At 39.8% G+C, this 22,593-nt stretch overlaps 1 protein-coding gene across 1 annotated transcript in view; it reads left to right on the forward strand.

Annotated features, from left to right (window-relative positions):
- Positions 1-3,788, forward strand: part of NECTIN3 (nectin cell adhesion molecule 3) — a 62,597-nt gene extending 58,809 nt beyond the window's left edge. Inside the window, exon 9 of the mRNA XM_085239566.1 lies at positions 514-3,788. Coding sequence (XP_085095692.1) covers positions 514-690 — 177 coding nt within the window. The 3' untranslated portion in view covers positions 691-3,788. The remainder of the gene's footprint in view (positions 1-513) is intronic.
- Positions 3,789-22,593: the final 18,805 nt, after the last annotated feature.

Genomic DNA, 22,593 nt, shown 5'->3' on the forward strand with positions numbered 1-22,593 from the left:
CTAAATCAAAGCCTTGATTTCATCATGTTTCTTAAAATAGGAAGATATTTCCTGCTAGGAAAAACAAAATATTTGGCCATCCTAGTCAGTAACTATTGGGTACGTGGATCTGCTATCCCTCAGTGGAATGGGTCAGTATCACTTCAATATCCGGTGTGTCCTAGTTTTGCTGACTAATTTAAATGCATGAACACTAGAACTTCCAAGTTCTTGTTTGAGGAGAAAAAACATAACAAAATACAGGAATGTTTGACAGATGCTTTCATAATTCTGTGTTTTGAATTAGAGTTTGAATTAATGTCCTTTGAAACATATTTTGACATCAACTAAATAGTTACTAACATTTTTTGTCATCTAACAGTCTTAGTGGTTGGAGTTATTAAGTTCATGCTTCTGAATTTTTAGGATTATTTTGGAGATCATTGGCTTTCATTTTCATTAAAACTAACGACATTAGGTACTGTAAGCTCTATACATGAACTATAAAACTGTTTACTACTTGTGTGTGCTTAGAAAGCTGTGAATGAAAGGCAACTTATCTGCGAGGCTGAAGAGCTACAGGAACAACAATGTCTTCAGCATATGTACCCTGTTTATCAGCAGACGTACTACAAAAATTGGAACAGCGGACACCCTCAAAACTCTGGACCTGGAAGAGTCTACATCAATCCGAGGGAGCACTATGTATGATTATGTATACTGATGCTAACTTTTAAGATGTGAGGTTTTGCATACTTACTGACCATAGGACCAATAAGTCTTGTTGGCTTCCATTTCTAAAACAATTGCTTCTTTTTTTCCTGTGGGGAAAAAATTGCATGGCAGTTCTGTATATGGAATTTGTGACTTAAACTTGCTTCTAGCGTTTTGTATGTATTTTATTAGTTACAGCACAATGTCAACCTGCCAAAAGAAGAGAGAGCTATCTAGCTTTATTATTTATCCCTTATAGACTTAAGAAGTATAATTTACAGTTCAGTTAGTTGACAGACAACAAAATGTGCTGCCCTTGTTATGTATGATTCCATAGGGAATGTTTTCCCTTTAAATGGATATTTTGAGATTACTAACTTTTACATAAGTAAGATAAATACTGTCAAGGGAATTGGATCCATGGTGACATGAGTAGTCTTAGGCTGTGAATCAATTCCTTTGCATCTTAGAAAACTTGAGATAATTACCATTTTGACTAGCCTTAGCAACTGGTTTTTCCACTGCCTCTACCTCTCTGAGTCCAATGAGCAACTAAACTACCTCTCAAGTACTAAATTACTGTTTTATAAAATGTTAGGTGTCTTCTCACCTTGTAAAAATAGATGTGATTTCCTTACATCATCAGAAGCTTTTCTCCTTTTCATCTGGATCTTGGCTGTGAATCGATGTACTTCTTTATTATAGTTTCAGGTAGATCTATATGAAATTTATTTGCTGGACGAGGATTAGGAGATAAAACTATCTGAAAGTGTCTTACATTTAAGTGCATATTAACTACAAATTACTGTTTAGCCTTCTTCCTTAGTGAAGTGTTGTGGAGTTTCTTCTTGCTTGGCAGTCAATACATTTTATGCTCTTTGTGGTAAAACTACTGCCGTGAGGCATTCTCATGTCTTAGCAAGATAAGGAGAGCTTTTCTAGTCTTCAAGTTTCCAGCACCATTTTCTAATCTTAGCCAGTACTATGAAATAACTGCTGAGTGTCCCAATGCCTCCAGTGCTAACGTTATTCCAGATAAGTTTTTATCATTGTGGGTAATGGTTGAAAAAACTTGCTCAGGATCTTCTTAAGGAGGGGGGGAAAAAAAACAAAACAAAACTTTCAGAGTAAAATAAATATTCTACAGGTAAAAAAAGTGTATATTTGTATTAATGTCAAAATGAGGTCATGGGACTTCTTATTCTTGCTGTTTTAAAATACTTCACGTTGTTGACTGGAATTACTCAGAGAAACTTGCATGTAAATACAGAACGATGATTTTCAGTCAAATTACTTTAAGACAACATTAAGTATGTCTCCTTCTGGACTAATTGTTGTAACAGATTGAACATTGCTTCTGTAATATTTGTGTTTTTTTCTCAAAGGCATTTGAAATTTTTGACATAGGAAAGAGTCACCATTGTAGAAGCAATAGAATTGAAAACTGATAGGTATAGTTAAATGTGCTACAAGCAGAATGCTTTTATGGAAATTGTATTCATCTCCATTACAGTGAAGCTAATGACATCACTAAGTACAATAGTGTTAGGTAAATACGTCTAGGTTGTTACAGGAAGCAGCTAGAAGCTGATGGCTCATATGTTCATGTTCTGGAACTGGATGTTCATTCTTTTCGTAGAAAGCAGCTTGCTTTTGTATAAGTTGCTCCAAAAGTAATGTTTGCCATTAATTTACATGGGAACTAAGATGGATAAAAAGAGCAGAACAACACTATTTGATAAAGCAAATTCTCAGCTATAGAACACTTGTCAACAGTCATCACCATTATCTAATTAGCATGGATGAGCTAATGGATGAGTTAATGGAGGCACTCTTCATTTCATGGTGTGGCAGCAGTGCATGTCTGTCTGGAATGTGGCTTCTCTTTCATGTTGTTGTAGCCACTGCAGAAACGTACCACCTACCACCTCACTGTACTCACATCCACTGTTTGGTCTCCATTAAATGTTCAGTAAGCATCAATGAATGTCAGTGGGTGCAATTTTTTTCTGCATGGAGGAATTAGTGGCGGACCTCTACTTCATACAGACTTCCACATCAGATGCCATTTTGTCAGTCTGCCCCTCTGCTGCCATACCACCATCTGCTCTGGTGTCATGGGTCAACATAATAAAATAGGAGGCATTATTTTGGTGCAGCCTTCATATATGATGTAGTTTAAGTTGATAGCTAAAGGAGAGGTGGAGTAAATTGTTGGTAAAGATGATGTTTGGGAGCTGTTTTGAACAACTGAAAACTTGCTCTTATGGACTAATGAGCGTGCTCATTTGAATTCTGAACTATTCTCAGCTTGAAACCTACTATGTTTGAGACTCGAATAAGGTCTTTTGCATCCACAAACTTTTCCAGTGTCAGTTGTTTTCTGATAACTAAATATCACTGAGCAAAGCTTCATATGAAAATGTTTTGAATATGCATTACAGGTGGTTCAGAACTTGTATTGTAGTAATGCTTACACTAAATTTGTTAGTTCAATATGATGCTCAGTAGCTGATAACTTCCTATTATGTTGACAGACTGGGATTCTGAACTTACACTTTATTTCTTGGTTGCAAGTATTTTGTTATGAAGAGTTTGAAACGGTAGGGTGAGGAGGAGAATAATGTTGTCAATGAAATTTTTAATTTGAAAAGAGTACTAAGAATGTGAGTGTATCCTTAAGGAAGATGTAGTCTGCCTGTGTTGCTCAAGTTACATGGGGGGTCTGGGTGGGGGGGACCCATAGAAAGTCTTGCAAGCTGCCTGTTAGCATGTACTTTTCCCTAAAGTAGTCAGGAAAATACATTACTATGGTTATTATCTGTGAGGACTTCTTTTTGTAATCCATTCAGGGATGTTTAGAATAAGTTTTCTGAGATGTTGCTTACAGTCTTGTGTGTGGCTAGATGTTGTGGGGTGGAGATTTTGCAGACAGCTCTTTAAATATGAGAGTATATAATAGGTAGGATTTTGCACAGAAATTGCACACTTAGAAATTTCTGCCTTTTTAAGGTTTAGAAAATGTCTTATTTTTGTACATATTCAAATGTTTGTATTTTGGACTATGGCTTAAATAAAAAATATACAAAATAAAAGCTTTTATTGTTGTTTGGATTTAAGATTAAGGTGTTAAAAATGCAGCCAGTTTCTTGGCATATGTTTCTTCATCTCTGGTTGTGTAGTTGAACCTTATGACTTTTTTCTAGCAGTACCACTTGTGAATGTCAGTGATGATGGATACTGAAATGGAATGCTTTGTCAACATTTGTTTTATTTAATAGGAGTACTTGTGTAAACTCAACTTTGATCCTCAAATCTATTTAGTGAGCTTTGTATTCTCTATACATCTGTGCATTTAACAATTTTGTTTGTTGCATGCGTCTAAGTGTGATAATGTGCGAGCATATAAATCACATGATGATTCTTGATTGAGTGCATGATAACCACTGACTTTGGGATGACAGTTGATACCTGATATTTTCTGAAGATACCATAGTATTTTGCGTCACTGTGGAAAATAAAGTGGGAGGAAAAAACCCACGCAGCTGACCAAGTAGGAAGCTGATAGGAGCTTCCATACAAGTGTTGAAAGCCCAGTCTGAGGCTAACTGAGGTGTTGCTACTCCTTACTCGAGGAATGAAGTGAGGCTAGAGAATATTAATTGTTGAGGATTGTGCATCTGGGTAGTGCTTGCTCTCTCAGAGTTGTTTTAGTTCTATTATAGAGCTTGTTTTGTTGCTCTGATTCGCATCAGTAAATAATTAAAATATGAACAGACTCTCTTAATTAGAGGTATTATTGAAACCTTTCAAATAATTGTTTTAATTATTGAGTGTTCCCATAAGCTAACAGAATGTCTTCTGTTCTTTCTTCCCATGCACTGGTCTCTGAAATCAGAATAACTACACACTTGTTTTAGTGCAGAGTGAGTGAAATCTTATGGGTATTTATACAGACACTTGGGAAAAGACCAACTTTTCTATAAGGAATTCTATAAGGAATTCCAAAAGGTTAGTATCTGAAGAGAGCTGGTCAAGGGATAAGAGATGGAATTCAGCCTGATACATTGTTTATTACAGTTTAATACATTGTTTAACTCTGCATGCTTGGTACTCTAACAGTGATGATGTTTATCTTCTAGCTAGTCCCTAATTTTAAATCTCTGATATAGACGTGAAGTTACCAGAAAAACACCTTTTTGTTTTGTTTTTGCCTCATTTATTCTGCTGTTATTAAAATGCTTTTTTTTTTGTTAATAAAACTCAAAGCAAACACATGCAGCTAGTTGCTCTACCAATAGTATTATTTCATCTTCAGTTGAAACAGTAAATATTGAGATGATATTTTCCTAGTAGGACTGAACAGTTAAAGAAAGCTGAAGGTTACTGACAGGTAAGTGGTTACTACTAATGCGCTCATTAGGTCTGCAATTGATATAACTGTTCAGTGGTGTTCAATTTGTACAGTTGGTTACAGGATACATTGAGTAATAAAAAAAAAAATGTTATGACCATGGTGATGTCTTGGCAGCTGCATCCTTTCAAGTGATTTTCATGTCCTTAAGAATAACTTCTCCCTGTTTTTTTGGTTGCTATTTGAGAGAACACTGCGTGTACTGTGACGTTGATTGGGACAGAAGAAAAGGAAACACTGTTTCCTGAGCTGTGACCCTTTGAAAAAAGATAAATGAAATTGTAATGTGCCTGGAAGCAATCTGACATTGTTCCAAAGAAACCTAGGCTTCCTTTTAGCCTTTGTGAAGTCTGAAGATGCATGGTTGTTTAATTGTTAAGTGAAGCATTGTTGCATCTCAGTCAAGCTCCTGTTCTAATCCTGCATTTTCTTGTAAGTATCCTGCAGATAACAAGAAAAAAATATCCTGAAAGGGGAACAAATTTCTTTTATTTCTGTCCTGTTTCAAATTTGTTCTTGGTCAATATTGTTACACATTTTTTTTCCTTTAATAGTTGTCTGGAATGTAATTCAGCTGTGATTTTTTGTAGTGAGCTGGACATTATTCTGAGTTGTTTCACTGGATTTTTAGTAATAAATGATAGTAATAGTCTAGACAGAGAATAGATGACTCCTTAATCATATATCCGTTGATAGTTCCACTTCCTCCATTTGCTGTTGTGTGACACACGCTTTAGGATGCAAGGGTGAACTTAGGAAAATGTCTTTCGAAAAAAATCTTTTGCATCAGAATGGAGGTACATCCAGCAGCTGAAAATATTGCAGTGGTCTTTGCAATAAGTCTGCAGATCTAGTTTCTTGGACCTCTGTAACTGTATGCAATAGAAGCTTAAAAGATTCTTTTCTTACTGTAGAATGTTGCTGGAAGATAATGGTTGTGTGAAAAGTTCCAGCTTTAAAAATAAATGAATAGGTTAGGAGAAATTGGTTTAATTCTTAATACTGTAATAGCACTGGTTGTCATAAAAGCATTTTTAGAAATAGAAATAATTCAAATGGAAGAAGAAACCCTCCTAATGACCAAGTTCACAGTTTATAAATTATATGAATAACTTAAAATGGGAGGAATAACTGGTAATAATATTGTCTAACTATCTGTTTGAGTCAGGGTGGTCATCAGAATTGCATCAAGTTGTTCAGAGCCTTGTTCAGTAGAATTTGGAGCAATTGCAAAGATGGCAGTTTTACAGGTTCTGTACAGCTTGTTCTGGTGTTTGACTACTGTCACAGCAGAAAAAATGCCTTCTTAAATGTAATGAGACTTCCACTTGGAGCTACTGTTGCTTATTGCAAAACTGCCTATGTAAAGATTTAATCTGTCGTTGCTATAACCCATCCCTGAGGTAGCTTTCCACCTGAACAGCCCCAAGCCCTCAGCTGTTCCCCGTACATCGTGTGCTGCAGCCCTTGACCTCCGTGGCTCTCCCTGGGAATCATTCCTGTTTGGTCACCTCCCTCTTGTACTGGGATTGCTAAGGCACGCAGTGAGGCTTCACAAAATTTCAAAGAGGGAAGTAATCGTTTCCTTTGACCTGCTGGCTACAGTCTTCCGAACACTGCCCAGTGGGCAGTTAGTCTTCATTGCTGCAAGGCCACACCGCTGGCTCGTGCTCAGGTTGTTACTCATCAGCACTCCCACATACTTTTCTGTAGAGGCCAACTTCATCTTAGTTTGTGTATTTTGTGAAGATGTGGCTCAAGTTAAAAGTTTCTATAGCTGAGGAATTGAATCCTACTGTGTACTGAGTTTAATACATCTGTGCTCTGCACATAGTTAAGATAGGTAGTCATCACTAAACTTTGACCTCGATTTTAAAAAAAGTCTCTCATATGAAGTGGAAGACTTAATCTTGTTTCTCCATAAATTCCATATAAGGACAGAATCACTTCAGTGAGTTGTCATATATTCTGTAATAAAGACTAACTTCTAGTAATGATACTGACAACATAAGAATCTAATTGGTCATTTGCTTTTATCAGTGGCTTCTATTAGGTAATAAATCTAATCAACGCTTCTTAGAGGACTAACATCTTCAGTTTTCAGGAAGGTGTTCCTAAGTAGATGTGTACAATTCAATCCTGTTATCTGTCTGATTGTTGTGTTTGGAGCTAGAAGGGAAAGGTGTTGATAAGATACAGCAGTCTGTTATAATGAATTCTATCTGATGTCCTGCAATTGTCCTTCTCTGTTAGAAGAATTTGTCATCTGCATTGGATTAAAGCATAGATGGATTTTTGTCCTCTGAATCAATGGAGCACTCAGATTTAGGGCTCGGAAAAGGAAGTCATACTGAGGGTTATGACTGAGAAGATACTGCTTACTTTTTGTCAGGATGTAGACCATTTCTTCATGTATGGCAAGTCTAATTAAAAAAAAAAGCAAAAACAATTTGAAACAGTGTTCTACACACGCTCCACCTCACTTTCTTCTCGCCTTCCTCTCAAGGAAAACAACCCCAGATGGTAGCATGATGGGATTTGCTAACAAATACTGAGTTGTTGGCTTCAGAAGGAATTAAAGGAGGGGGAAAGCATGGTCTGCTTCTGAACAGCTTAAACTGTTTTTCTGTTAGCTGTTGATCCATGCTGCAGTTTCTGAAAATGCAAGACTTTGACCTACTCGGAAAGACAAAGTTCTTAAGTGCTATTTGCTTATAGGAGTAAGCAACTCAATATAATCTGATATAGAAACTTCCATCACGTTTGTAATGCTAATTGTGGAAAACAGCAATTGCCAGACTTTACTAGGGCTGCCTAAAATTGGCAATGTTAACAAGCTTGTAAATGTGATGGTTGGTGAAAGATGACAATTAGTTATATATCAGCAATTAAATATCCTAATGCCCAACAGACTTATTTCTACTAGAAACTGAACTTACGTAACTTTTATGAACCTGCTGAAAAATGCTGTCTGACATCACAGTAGCAAATTAAAGCTGCTGAATGACCTAAGCTGTAAATGAAATTGGAGGATAGACAACTTTTTTGCATTAGATTTGTTGATTACTGCACTATGTCTGCCTCAACTCATGCCGAGTGCTTACTTGCAACTTCTGAATCTTTTTGTCTGCTCCTACATTATTTTAACTGTAGAAAATGTGGTCACTAGTTACCTACACCTATGCCAGAGAGTTCAAATGCTTTCATATTCTGTTTCAGGTAATAGGCTGCTGTTTCCATGTTTTAACAGTGCTTGAATTCTGAAACTTTGGTGGGTATGTGTAAAATCTGCTGGGACATATGGAGTACTTGAGAACTTCAGTATTAGAATGGAGGTACATTTCAGGCTATGAAATTAAGTTACCCTGCTGTCACATCTCGTTGGCCTTATATTCACCTTAACGGGCTGACACTGCTTCATCTGTGAAGCTGTGGTTTAGTGCTCACTGCTCTAAATGAAAGACTCAATGCTTGAAAGTTCTGCTGGCTAGGGATCTCCAATTTTCAGTATACAGGTGTATTTGGTAAATCCGTATCACTTAATTTTATGATGAATTTGTGGTGAGTTTGAAGCTTTCGTGAAGTTCCTGTTATCCTTTCAGTGCATCTGCAACATCCATTTTTGTCCTTGCCCTTCACTGTGCTTAAAGTCAAGCTCTTTGATAACTTTTGTACGTAACCATCTTAAGAGATGCATAGCTCCTGACCATTCCTCTCCTCCTTTGTCCTGAGTGTTTCTTAGGCTTTCAAATCTCTTACTGAATACCCCCATCAAATCTTACACCCAACATCTATACTTAAACTAGTAGTGTTGCTTATTAAAAATGTAAAGAGTTGTTTCTTCGGTCCATTCAGATATGTGGGAAACAGTGTGGTTCCTTAGCTGAGGGTAGTTCTTGCATGGTGGCACTGTACATGTTTCTAGTGGCTGGCAGAATAATTAACCTTTTTAACTACTTGAAATGCTGTATTTCTTGGAGGAGGTTGCATCGTATGAAAGCTGAGACTTTGGGATAAAATTAATTCCATCAGAGCGACCAGGAAGTCCTGCAGGGAAGTGATCTACTGCACTTGAAATCCTACCAATTAGTAGTACCTTGAAATTTGCTAGTTGAACAGAACATCTCAAATTTAAGTCAGATGTTGCCGGAGATGTAATGGCCTGTGTTTTCCTAGCTGATAGTTTTGTGGTGTGTGTTAGTGGTTTGTGCTGTTCTTAAAAGCCTAATTATTTTTGCCTGAAATAAATACTTAATGCTTTACCAACAACAGGGGTGTGAAACTAGTAATTCTGGTAGGTTTTGGATGAGAGCTAAATAGAATGCAACAAAGCAGAACCCTATTGTACTGTAACTCACTAGGTTATATTGTGCACTGTTAAATGTGGAGCTAAAATGAGTTTTTCCCTTTTACCCGTGCTGGCATTCTATATGTTATTGGTAGAGTGATGAGCAGTGATTATCCAACACTGTACAGACCTGTAGGTTTTGGGGACGGGGGAGCTGTGTATAGATGCTGTTAGAGCACTGCTGTGATCTGAGTTTGTACTGAATTTGTTGGACTTTGACTCTTCTTTGACTGCCACAGGGCCACCAGGTTCTGCTCATGTCTTCTGAATCATAGAATGGTTTGGGTTGGAAGAGACCCTTAAGACCTTCTGGTTCCAACCCTCTGCTATAGTCAGGGATACCTCCCACTAGACCAGGTTGCTCAAAGTCCCATCCAGCCTGGCCTTGAATGCCTTCTGGGAGGTGGAGGGGGTGGCATCAGCAAACCCTCTGGGCAAGCTGTTCCAGTGTCTCACCACCATCACAGTAAAGAATTTCTTCCTAATATCTAGTCTAAATCTACCCTTTTGCAGTTTAAAACCATTTCTCCTCATCCTATTGCTTCATGCCCTTATTAAAAGTCCCTCCCCAGCTTTCCTGTAGGCCCCCTTCAGGTACTGGAAGGCTGCTATAATGTCCCCCTTGTACCTTCTCTTCTTCACACTGAAGAGCCCCTACTCCTTCATCCTGTCCTCATAGGGGATGTGATCCAACCCTCTGAACATCCTCATGGTCCTCCTCTGGACTCACTCCAGCAGCTTCGTGTCCTTCTTGTGTCCACCTCCAGAACTGGGTGGAGTCTCAAGAGAGCAGAGTAGAAGGGCAGAATCATCTCCTTTGACATGCTGGTCACACTTCTTTTGATGCAACCCAGGATATGGTTGGCCTTCTGAGCTGCAAGCATACATTACCGGCTCAGGTTGAATCTTTCATCAACCAACACATCCAAATCCTTTTCCTCAGAGTTGTTCTCAGGACATTATGTGCCCAACATTTGTGTGTGCTTGGGATTGCCCTGACCCAAGTGCAGGACTTGGCCTTGTTATGCATCATGAGGTTGGCATGGGCCCACCTCTCAAGCCTGGTCCTTCTGGTCAGCTGTGCTCTTTCTGCTTCTACTATGAGAGTGTTGTAGGATTCATAATGGAAAGTGATCAGGGATCCAAAGGCTTTTTTCTGGTAGAGATGTGTTTTGGACAAACAAAGTGCTCACTGGATATGAGAGAATTCACTGTCTTTATTATCATGGTGGGGAGAAAGCAAGGCTTCTGTCACTGCTCCCAAAACAGACTGAGCAAGTGCTGTGAATTCCCATGTTGAAAGGTCTGTGTACAATAGAGTGAAACAGAAGTTTGAAAGTGGTGATTTAGTTTATGGTATTAAGTATTCTTACTTGATTTGCTGACTGTCCTGGGTTTTTGTCATCTTACAAAATATCAATGTGTGCAGTGTGTCCTTGATTCTTTGAAAAATGAGAAAGTACTGGCAACTTACCATTTGGAGCATTAAAAATCCTTTACACCTCAGGTTTGGTGGTAGTGGCTCTGCCTGATTTTGCTGTGCCACTTAATGTTTTGTGGCTGTTTTAGCATCCACTGCTAAGCACAACTTTCACAGCTCAGAGGTGTCCACATTTCATTGCTGAGTAAGTTATTAGATATCTTGAATGCATTTCACAAAATGTACAGAATGTCTTGGGACCTTCCAATATTAGAAAACAATCTAAGGCATAGATGCTGCTATTTCTTATTATTACAGAGTAGGAGGTGTTAGAGGCATGATTAAACCAGGCAACGGGGTAGCTTAAAAACAAACAAATGCTGTTTTAACACAGGAGGTTACAATGGTGCCTTCATAGTAGCCCAGATCTGATTAAATGAGGATGGACCCTGGGTTGTTATAAAGCCCATGCTGTTCATTTCAGCTGTTTTTCTAGTATGTTTGAAATGAGCCAACAGATGACTAATCAGCTATAAGCCCCCTAGACAAGGACCAGCTAAGCACTGGCCAATGCAAATTTCAGCGATTGCTGAAACACAGCAGAAGTTAGGCAAACAGCTAATGTCTCTTAAAATTTGCAGCTTGAGCACTCTCATTGCTGCTGCTGCCAGAAAATTTGAAGTCTGATGGTTTGTGGATTTCTTCTCTCTGTGAAACTAAGCTACATAAATCAATGTTGCCATGGAGAAGTGCCATGTAATCGTGAAGGGCAGACGATGAACTAATTAATTGTAGAAATCTAACTGCAACACTGATAATACCCCTGGGATATAGAACAGTTACCATTAAATTCAAATAGGCATTTTTAGGGAGCCAGTATTTCCTTGAATAAAATGTAGTTCTATCTGATCAGCTGTTACAAGTGGAAGTTAAGGCAGCAGTGGATGTAACCCAGAATGCACGTGCCTGGCTAGGTATGAATAACCAGCCACACTGGCTTTCTGCTGCCTCTTGTACAGATGTTAGAACAGTCAAATGGGGGAAAGGTTCAGTTACGCCCAGAAATGTGCATGTGCTTGGTTCAGAAGCCATTTAGCTGAAGATTTGTAAGAAATGTTAATTGTTTGATACTTCATTGGTCTGACTATGATACTTTAATGAAACTAACTTGCTGATTGCCCTGTGACTTTCTATGTATCTCCGTCTTATTTTTCATTTTTACTATGTTCACTTTGACTAGAAGAGTCCTTAATCCTGTCTTCCAGCTCTAAGCCGTTTGAGAAAGTGCAGTATTAAGTAGCAGCCTTTAACCTTAACCTAAAGGTGCACCTTTAATAGAAATGATTGAAAGCAGTTTCCAAAATTCATAAAGAAGTTAATTTGGGAGGCTGCAATGTGAAGTGTGAATTTTAGAGATACGTCTTGTTAGCATGAAGTCACTGATCACTGTTTTACCAAGAGCATAACAGAAATCTCAAAAGGCTAGAGACAGGGAAGATGAAGTTGTTTTGTCTTTGAAAACCAAGCTGTAGTTGTTAAGGAAAGCAATCAAGCATGAGAGACATCCTGCCTTGTTCTGTGGTGGTTGAGGGAAGAGGGAGATGGGCGATGCCACAAACAGCTCATAAGTAGTGTGTCAGAGGGGACTTGAGATGCCCTCTTGGTGTACGCTGCAGCTCAGAACGCATAAGCTCATCGGTCAGCATCAAAAAGAGCAGAGAATATTTCTTACATCACATTCAGAAATGCCTCTTGTAAGGACACATCTCTGTGCTCTTCTTGGATATAAGCCTCAGTAGGCACATGCTATGCTTGCCTTGGTCTGCTTAAATGCCCTGTGCCTACACCACTCTGTAAGAAGTGCATCAATTATTCTGTAGTTACTTGGGCCAGGATTTGTAGCCTGGAAGAACCAGTAAAGCAAGCATCCAGGCTCATTTTTGAGTAATAGGCTAATCAGGCATCTAAGAAGTCCTTCACAGTGTCAAGGAGGACACTAGGAACATTCTTTCAAGTGCTGGGCAAATTGAGAGTTTACCCAGACTTGCCAGAGATTTATTTCTGCGGATGCTTAAGCTTGATTTCCAATTTCAGAAGTGAATTTGTAAAAGCCTCATGAGATCTGCCTGGCCTCCAGCTATGTTTGTTGCTACAGAGTTGACCTGCTTTCTGATTGTGCCCAGGAGAAAAACAGGTCCCTCCATGAGGGGTATGGCAGTGTTCCTGCTCTCCTTGGGCAGGTAGTAGGGAAGGGAAGCTGTGTGTGCAGTGAGATGTTGTCTACCTTGGACCTGCAGAGAATGCTGGTAGGGACAGCATTTGGGCCTTGGGGGAGGATATCTTCCTGGTGAGAATCTTGAGCAGATATCTTTATTACACTATGACTGTGTGGAAAGTGTTTAATAGGAAGGGCAGGCTGCTATGTTTGGCACTGGTAAGCTGCATCTGGGAGCTCAACATCTTGTGTGTTGACTGGCCTGAATGAACCTGTTTTAATCCTGTTCTCCTCTGTAGTGGGGAGACTTGGCTGTAAGGTTACTGGACTGGATTGACCAGCAGCTTGAACTAGGGAGGAAAAAGCTGCTCTCTCAAGGATGTTTATTGTATTAGTGCTTGAGAAGTGAGTGTGTTTGTAGTGAAGTACAACTGCAGGGGCACGTGAGGAGAGCTGGTATTTGCGCAGCAGCAAACCTTCCTATTTGTAGGTTATCTTACTTCTAATAAATTGCTTTGACACTGAATGAAAGAGCAGCAGATGCTTCTTTCTACTAGTTGTCTGTTTACTTGCCCAGTTGTTGAAGCAGTGCCCGAAGGGAACGCTGCCAAGGGGGTTCATTTGCACAGGGTCACTGTTTCTTATTGTCTATAGCAGTGAGCTCAAATACTGGAGTAACCATTTCTGGTACGACACAAAGGGTGATGCTTGTGTCTTAGTGAATAGCTATTGGAGTCATTGAAACACTTCTGTGTTAGTTCAGCTATGGCCACCACACTTGAATGCAGATGACTAAATAACAGAGGAGTTAATCTGCAAGAGGCGGCTGCTTGTGGTTAAAGAACTGTCAAATCAGCAAGGAATGAAAATGAATAGATATAAGAAAGCTGAAGTTGTGTTTGTGCTGATCTGTGGATAGGAAGTGTTGAATGTTTCTGGCTTCCAAGCAAGGTGGAAATGTTGGGAGGTTACCTACCTGTTACCTAGAGGTGTTAAAATGCAGCCTTTGTGCTGCCTGCATTGGTCTGAGTTCAGAGTGAGGAATTAGCTCCTTTGGATGAGCTACTCATGGAAAATAGTAATGGGAATGCTAAGCACTACCTCACCCAAAAGAAGTCCCACAGCTGCATGTAGTAATGTGATGTGAAGTAAGACTGCTGACACTGCTCACATGTCTTTGTCAAGTACAGTTGTGATTAACTCTGTGGGCCTACTCAGAACTTAAGTCTTTTCTCCTGTGCTTCTATTTCTTGTCAAGTGTTCAGACCCAAATTGAAACTCTTCTCTCTTCCTTGCTTCAACAAACTGTCAGTTTCTTCTCCTTCTTCTCAATTTGGTTACCTGGCATAAGAAGAAGCTGTAGTTTTAACTCAGCTGTGCAAAGCTGGTCCGGTCTCCTGGTTGTTTTCATCCTCAGTGCGAGAAATCCAACTGTTGATCTTGCTTGCTGTCAGGAATCTGAAGATGAATCAACCCCAAACTAATTATGCTCACTGTGAACACTGTAGGGGGCTGTATTTTTCAGCTGGGTTAAAGGTCTGCACTGCAGTCACTTGGCTGCTGAATCCAGTTAATGGGAAGTAGTGAGAGTATTAGGTAAGAATGGGTGTTGTTAGTGAGATGGATCACCTGTCTGGCAGCATCCTCCTGTTTGGCTGTATTAGACGTATTCAATCTGAAATATAAAGCTGTTGAAACTTAGGCCTTGTATTCATATTCGCTCAAGAATTAAGCAATATAAAATCATCTCAATAAGATAAACGTAGAGAGTTCACTGCTACTTCTTCTCAAAGAGCAGACTGTCACTGGAATGTCTAGTCTTCAAAATCTTTCTATGAGGGAGACGTGTAATTACTGGTAGAAAGACATGGAACACGGGCTTCAGCAATAAATGTCTACAGAGTTAAATTCAGCTAGTTAAACTGGCAGGAATTAACCTAAATCTCTGTTAGAACTTGAAAATATTCCTTATATTTGTAAGTTTTAAACAACTAAAAGCTGTTCTGCTTCTCAAAGTAAACAAATGTCATTGATCTGGTCGTTTGTCAGGTTTTTTGTTCCTGTACGCAAGCAAATCTAGCCAGGAAAAGCCGGGGATTGTATTAAGTGCAATTAGAAGTGAGGTGAAAACAAGAACATGAAATGGGGAGAAAAAGGAAGTTTCTGTGAGTACACCTGAACTCCTTTTCTGAAAAATTTCTGAATTTCTGGAAACTCTGGCTCCTTTACTCTCCGAGTGAGTGGAAGAAAAGCTAAGCATGTGTTGACAGGTCAGATTTATTCTCTGTGAAGAAACTTAATACTCACTGGAAATCACAGAAAAGCTCTTGAGAGGACAAAAGTGGCAACAGATAATGCGTTGTCTGCATACACATTGGATTTGAATACCTCTGAATTTGACTTAAAAATCTTTCCTACAAAAGAAATGAATCTGTTTTATTTATATAGGCCTGAACCTGTAACAGTAATCTCTCCTAAAGCTTAGCAGAATGGTCTGCTAAGAACTCAAGAGACCCAAGTATGCGATTGCTCTGTACGGTTATATGGTGGACCCTATAGATGATACCTGTGGCAATGGTGCAATATGTTAAATGTGCAGGTAGCACAGATGTCCTCCAAAGAAGTTTTCCCATAGTCTCCAGTGAGCCTTATGACTTTTTAATTTAAATAAATTTTAGCTGAATTGTACATTTGCCATCTCTCCCACTGATTTATTTGCTTCCAGCATTTATATGCTCATTTGAAGTCCTATGCTGTCATGTATTCATCAAGGAATCTGTCTTTTGTGCACTTTGAGCAACTACTCAGACTTTCAGTGTCCAACAATGTATTTTTCCTGGGTGGGAGTATGTTTTGGAAGAGTGTGTTCCTCTCTCCCACATCTTGGGTCTCTTAATTCAGTTTGGAAACTGAGCAGAAAACACGGCACAGAAGAGTAATGGACTTGTAATCAGAATGGAACTGTTGGATCATGCGTGATGCTGAGGCCCTGGTGGATTCTTGTGCATCAATCTTGTGAAGTGATCATGATGGTATCATAGAAGTGTCAGAGAAGGGATAGCTATGAAGAATCAAACCAGATATTCAGAAATTCACCCTTGTGTGGCTTATAATATGGTAAATGGGTAACAGGAAAATCTTAAGTTAAAACTGATGTTACTGTTGTTAATCCTGCTGTCTGGTGTTTAATTACCACAAGGTAATTACCTCATGTTTTTTGATTGAAATTCTGAACCTGCTTTCTAGTTTTCTGCTTGTTTATGACTGGAAACAGGTGCACTTAATGTTTTCCTTGCTTTTCTCAATGTGCATTTAAACATTATTGTGATAGCTTAAGTACCTGTTCCCAAATCTATTTCCTATCATTAATATAACGTGTTATATATGTATACCCATGAGTCTGCAATGTCGGTTCTGTTTCCATTTCCTTGGCCTAAGAATGGGCTGCACCCTTTTTCATTACCCTGCTGCAAACTTCTGCCACCGAAGACAAGGACAAGACTAGCTCAAATGTCAGTATTAGGGCATAGGCAGGAAAATGGAGAAAAGCAGCAGGCTTGATGCTCTCCTTGTTCCTGAGCCACTGATTGAGTGTGACTAATGGTTGGACATGTTCACAACCCCAGTGGGCTTAGAATGTGGGTCTGAGGGAGGTCAGCTGTCCTGGACTGACAGCCAATGCTGGTGTAGGGGCTGAAATAGCCCCTGGCTGTGGTATTGGGCTGCTTGGCATGCTTGTAGATGGGGTTACAGCCAGTAAGCTGGCTAGCAGTATATTCTGTTGCATGAGTGGGAGTTGAAATGAAGACTTTAGTAATCAATAGCATCAAAAGCATAGTGTCAAAAATAAGGTATTTCAGATTTCCTACTGTTTTTCTGAAGACTCCCTGCCCTATTGAGAATGGTGATGCTGTCTGTTAAATTTTACCAGCGCTATCAAGGTACCTGTTTGTATGCTGGGCTTATGTGTAGAGGGTTCTTTATATAATTCTGATTGAATTCTCATTTAAATAATCTAAATAGATAGCAAGGTGATATATTTTCTAGCTCAGATGAGAAGAAAATGATACCCTGGTAGAACTCCGTATGGGAGAAAATTATAGTGGCATAAAAGCATCCTGAAACAGCTTTTACCTGCACTTAGTGGCTTCTGGGGTTTTTTTGGTCAGGTAGTTGTAGGTGAAGCATGCCTGTAAGCAACACAGGAAGCTGTTAGATCAGAGAGGCAAAATGCAGCTCAGCAGGTGACCAGCAATGTGTGCCCTCTGACCCAGGCTCAGAGCAGGCTGAAAGCTGGAGGCGGCTGCCTCTCCCCGCATGCCACAGCTTCCACTGCCGCAATGTCACTCCAATCTTGTCACAGTCTGTTGGCCACATGTGCTGGTGGCGGCGGAGCCCGGAGGCTGCTGTGACTGATCTCTATTCTGAAGCTATATCTGGAACAAATTGCAGCATGGAGCAAGTTGCCAGAAATGCAGATCTTAGTGTTCATGCGTGCGGTTCCCTGTGTGATTATGAAGTCAAATAGAGCTGGACGCTTAAACTATTCAGTGAACTGATGCTCTGGCCAAGATGAATTTTCCTTTTCAACCTTAGAACTAACTTTTGGGGGAGAAAAGTAAGCTTTTCAGTTGAAATAAATAATATGGAAATCATAGGTCATTCCAAAGTCCAGGCACATCTTGAAGAGGGTGAATCATTGTGGCTGGCTTCTTTAAAAATGATTGTTTTAATGCTCCCACTGTGTATTGACATAATCTTGTGGAAGTTTTCCAGCAGTGTTTCATCTCTTGCATTTACAGATCAATAGCACCAAATTAGACATTGTAAAGCTTTTTTTTCCTAGTGGCTTTTGCTGACGGGCTCAAAAGGATTCCAGTCAACTAAACTTACTCGTAAGCTACTGTCTCTAATTGGAAGATGCTGATCAGTTATAATATGCAGATGATCATTGAGTCATGCCAATAGTCAAATCAAGAGGTTTAAACAACAAATCGAAATATAAAAGATACAAAGAAATTGAAAAATCTGAAGTCTACTGCCCAGAGCATGCCAACACAGCTGTTGAAATACATGGAGGACTATAATAAAAATTTGTTTACAGTATGAAAAATCCTGCTGTCTCTTACAGTGATTAATCTGGCAAATAACTCTGACTTCATGCTAAGCACATTTTACCTGTGCAATTTATACTATTGCCAGGGTTTGTCCACTTGCTGTAGACATGTTCTTTTTTTTTTTCTGTGGAAGGTGTCTGGTGCACAGTCATGAGTGAAGACAGTGCATGGGAGGGAGGAGTTGCTGGCTTTGGTATGGCTGAGACATACAGAAAGAGTACTGAATCTAGAGAGCAGCTCTCTAGTGTCAGTGACAAGGTCTAGCCATAGGTCTTAATCAGCTGTTGTAGGTCACAGATAACTGTGGCTGCTAATAATCAGTAACACAAAACCTGATGGACTCAGGATAAAGAGCAAGAAAGACATGCTAGATACTAAAATTAAAGCAAAAATCCTGGAAGAAACAAAATCCAAATATAAGTTGGTTAAGGGTAGGAGCAGCTGAGCTGCTGGGCCAGCTGGTAAATAGAGAGAGGAGACTGGAATGATAAACTGATGTTTCCTATGTACTAGTGGGTGCAAGAGTGTCCCTGCGCAAGCAATAGGAGCAAGAGGCTAGAACATGAAAAATGCACAACTTACTCTAGCAAATGCGTATTTGCTAACCTGACTAAACATTACAGAAATCAATACATTTGAAAATGTATTCCCTAGTATTCTAAGTAAAGAGATTGTTTGGATCCAGATGATACTTCTGATTCTTTAGTGTCACACAAAAAAGCCAAGGACCTGATAAGGAAACCATTCTCCTGAAACTGAGGGAATAAATGGCTTTTGAAGTTAATTGCACAGTTGCTTTGGATGTTGTTACTATCTGTCAACCTTTGGCATCATTGCAATAGAGATGGCTGGCTAGGTGCTATAATAAATAGCAAGGAGAAGCCTCGTTTTCAGGAGTTTTTTCTTACAAGATCTACTATTACTTTGTTTGATGACTTTTGAACTGTTCTTTCCTGGTTTGTTTTGTACTTCCACTTAATAATTAAAAATCAGCTCTAATCATAAAGCATCCTTTACTGCGTTATCCTGGATTTGTACCTTTTACCAGTTCTTGTATCTTATTAAAGCATTAGGAGTCCCTATGAAATCCTTATATCTTTTGTATATAAGGCAGTTTATAGATGTTCCCGAGTCATGCCTGCAGTTCTTTGATTCCCTCCTTTACTCCTTGTGCAAGCTACTCTGCTGATAGCTGTGTGTCATAAAGGCGAGGGAAAAAAAAAAGGAAAAAAAAAAAAGAATTGGGTATATCATAGCAAAATAGAATCATGGAATATCTTAAGTTGGAAGGGACTTACGAGGAACATCGAGTCCAACTCCAAGCTCCACACAGCACCACGCAAAATCAGATCGTATTTCTGAGAGCAGAGTTCAAATGCTCCTTGAACTCCAGCACTTGGGGCTGTGCCCACAGCCCTGGGCACCCCATTCCATGCCCACCACCCTCTGATGCAGAACCTGTCCCTAACCCCCAGCTGCCCCTCCCTGACACAGCTCCATGTCGTTCCCTCGAGCCCTGTTGCTGTCTCACAGAGCAGAGGGGCTGCAGCCACCATGAGGCCTCTCCTCAGCTCTTCTGCGCTGAGCACACCCAGGGTGTGTGTTATATGCTTGCACACTCAGACTAGAGCATTACACCCCAGTACTGGGGCAGTGAGGAAAAGCAAGAAAAGGGCAACGTGTCCAGAGTGTGTTACACTTAGAGTGGCATTCACAAGACACAGCCATGTCAATACTTCTGTTTTAAGTTCTTAAAGGGATGAATATAATCAACACTATTGTAAAGGAGAAAGTAATTCAGAAGGTTAGTTTCTATGTACATTTAGAACTTTATGAAGTATGGCAAGTGCAAGTGACAAAACCTTTGAGACTTCAGTACAAAATATAATACTCTTCAGTAAGAGTAAATCTGAAACTGTCTTGACAAGTAAGAATATTATGAAACAGTACCTTAAGTCCTGCTAAAATGGCTACAAGAGAACTATGCAGCAGTAGGAAAAACTTTGCTGTGAGCATGTTAGCTCAGATTATCCAACACAGGTGCAAGGTTTGTACAGTTTAACCCAGGGATGGCTCAGAGCAACTCCCTTGCTTCAAGAAAATATCCCAAGATAAATGTTTGACAGAACAGTTCAGTGGTTCTTTAAGTGCTGGAAGAAAGAGATAAATCCCTCAAAGCTTCAGTTAGACAATAGGACTTTCCAGAACTTGTGCCCCCATTTCTATTGTTTGAGAGTGGCATTTCCAAGTCTTTCTTCCCTGAGAAACAGCATCTGAAGAATTTGGGAAGGATCCCAGATGAATCAAACTTAAAGTGAACTGGTCTTCAGAAAGAGTTCTCTGTGCAATGCCTTCTGAATAGGAATATGATTTAGCTACAACAGCATGGGTGCTTTCTGCATGACAGAGTACCACAGTGGGCTGAAGCTCAGAGATTGCACTCATGAAAGCTGGAGCAGATTTGCTGAAAAACTGATAGTCCCAAAATAGATGATGATTGCAATGAAAAAAGTGCTACACGTGTCTGTAAACAGCAAATGAAGCAGAGCCCTAAATGCTAAAGCAATGAGAGATTTCCTTGAGCAGCCCACTGATTGCAGTCCAATGTGTCAATGGTTTGTTGTAGCTATTTTGTGCAGTGTTGTTCACACCAGTGGGTTGAAAGAGGGAGAGAAGGAATGATCACTCTTACCAAACTGTTTCACATCGTGGAGGAACTTCTGTGAGTGTCATATGAAGTTGAAGTATCTAAGGACTTGTGGGTGGTGTGACAATTTTGACAGCACTCTGCTGACGGGAGACAAAATGTACTCCTTGGACAGCCACATGCCTTAGTAGCGCTGAGACATTTGTTTTATGTACTTAATATTCAGCATTGTAGATAAGGGGAAGAAAAATATGTACTAAAGCACTTCCTCTGAATGTTACTTTCAGTACACACTGCCTTGTATAAAGAAAAAAAAGGAAGATGTTAAGACAATAAGATAAATGCTATTCTTAACTGTCTTGGGTCACTGTTAAGCAAATGTCTCATTCATTGCTTCATTTCCACCAGGGGTCAATGAATTGAATTACAGTACTTTTATAGCTGCATCTGTCTGAGCCCACTTTGGAAATGTTAACTCATTAGCAGGAAAATTCTCTGAAATGTTCCAGTTTGCTTATGTGTGGCTCAGCACAACCGGTATGCAGGAAAAGCATAATTTTTTCCTCTTAAACTGCAGAAGTAGGACTACTGTGAGCTTTCAGCATCTGGATCGTACCATGGGATCTGGACCACATAGCATGTGATGGATTGCAGCCAGTTGCAAAGCAGTCCTGGAGGGTGAGTGTTGTCTGTGTGTAGGAGGGTCCACACAGCTTGATTGTCTCACAAGGTTGCTGTTGTTTGTTTTTTCCAGCTGAGCAATTTATACTATGAACTCTCATAATATTATAACATGTGTGTTTCCCCCATTACTTTCCTCAGAAATGAAGAGAGAATTTACTTGGCAAGTATTTGGAGTCTCTTACAGTGAAGGAGGAATGGAAGTGCATGATCATATGAATTATCCTGCTTTTGTCAGCAACGGATGTTGTCAGCCTGTTATTGCATTTGATCGTGAAGCACCAGAGCTAAGTACAGTGCAGGTATAAAGTCATACCAACAGGAGTAATTATTTGCTGAAATGCATGCCCTCTGGGTTCCCAGATTGAGGTTGAAGGTAGTGCAGTTGGAATTTTCAAGGTGTGCTCTCTTTTTCTGGTTCTAGAGGTTGCAACTGATGTTCTACATCAAGATGTTCCACTACATTTAACATTGGTGCAGCTTCATCTTTAATATTGTAAGCAGTTCTGGGCCACATGGTATTAAAATAATGTTAAAGTACTTGAGTGCATTCAGAGGAAGGCAACCAAGCTGAGAAGAGGATGCAGAGAAAAGTGCCAGGCTCTGCTCATGGGAACTTATGGCAGGGTGGGAACAGCACAGAGCTGCACCAGGAGGTTCAGGTGGGTATTGGGAAACATTTCTTTATTGTGTGGATGGTCAAACACTGGAACAAGCTTCCTGAACTTATAGAATCATAGAGATTGGAACAGACCTCTTGAGATCATCTGGTCCAACCCTTTGCTAAAGTGAGTTCCCTACAACAGGACAACATCCAGGGAGGTTTTCACTGTCACCAGAGGAGACCCCACAACATCTCTGGGTAGCCTGTTCCACTACTCTGTCACCCCCAAAGTATAGAATCTTTTTGTCATATTCAGATGAAATTTCCTGTGTTCCATTTTTTGCCCACTGTCTCTTGTCCCATTACTGGCAGAGGAGACAGGCAGGATCACCTCTCTTGACTTGCTGGCCATGCACCCCATGATACCATTGGCCAACTTACTGTCCACCAGGGC

This window comes from Meleagris gallopavo, chromosome 1, assembly GCF_905368555.1.
Source record: "Meleagris gallopavo chromosome 1, MGAL_WU_HG_1.1, whole genome shotgun sequence".
Classification (NCBI taxonomy): domain Eukaryota; kingdom Metazoa; phylum Chordata; class Aves; order Galliformes; family Phasianidae; genus Meleagris; species Meleagris gallopavo.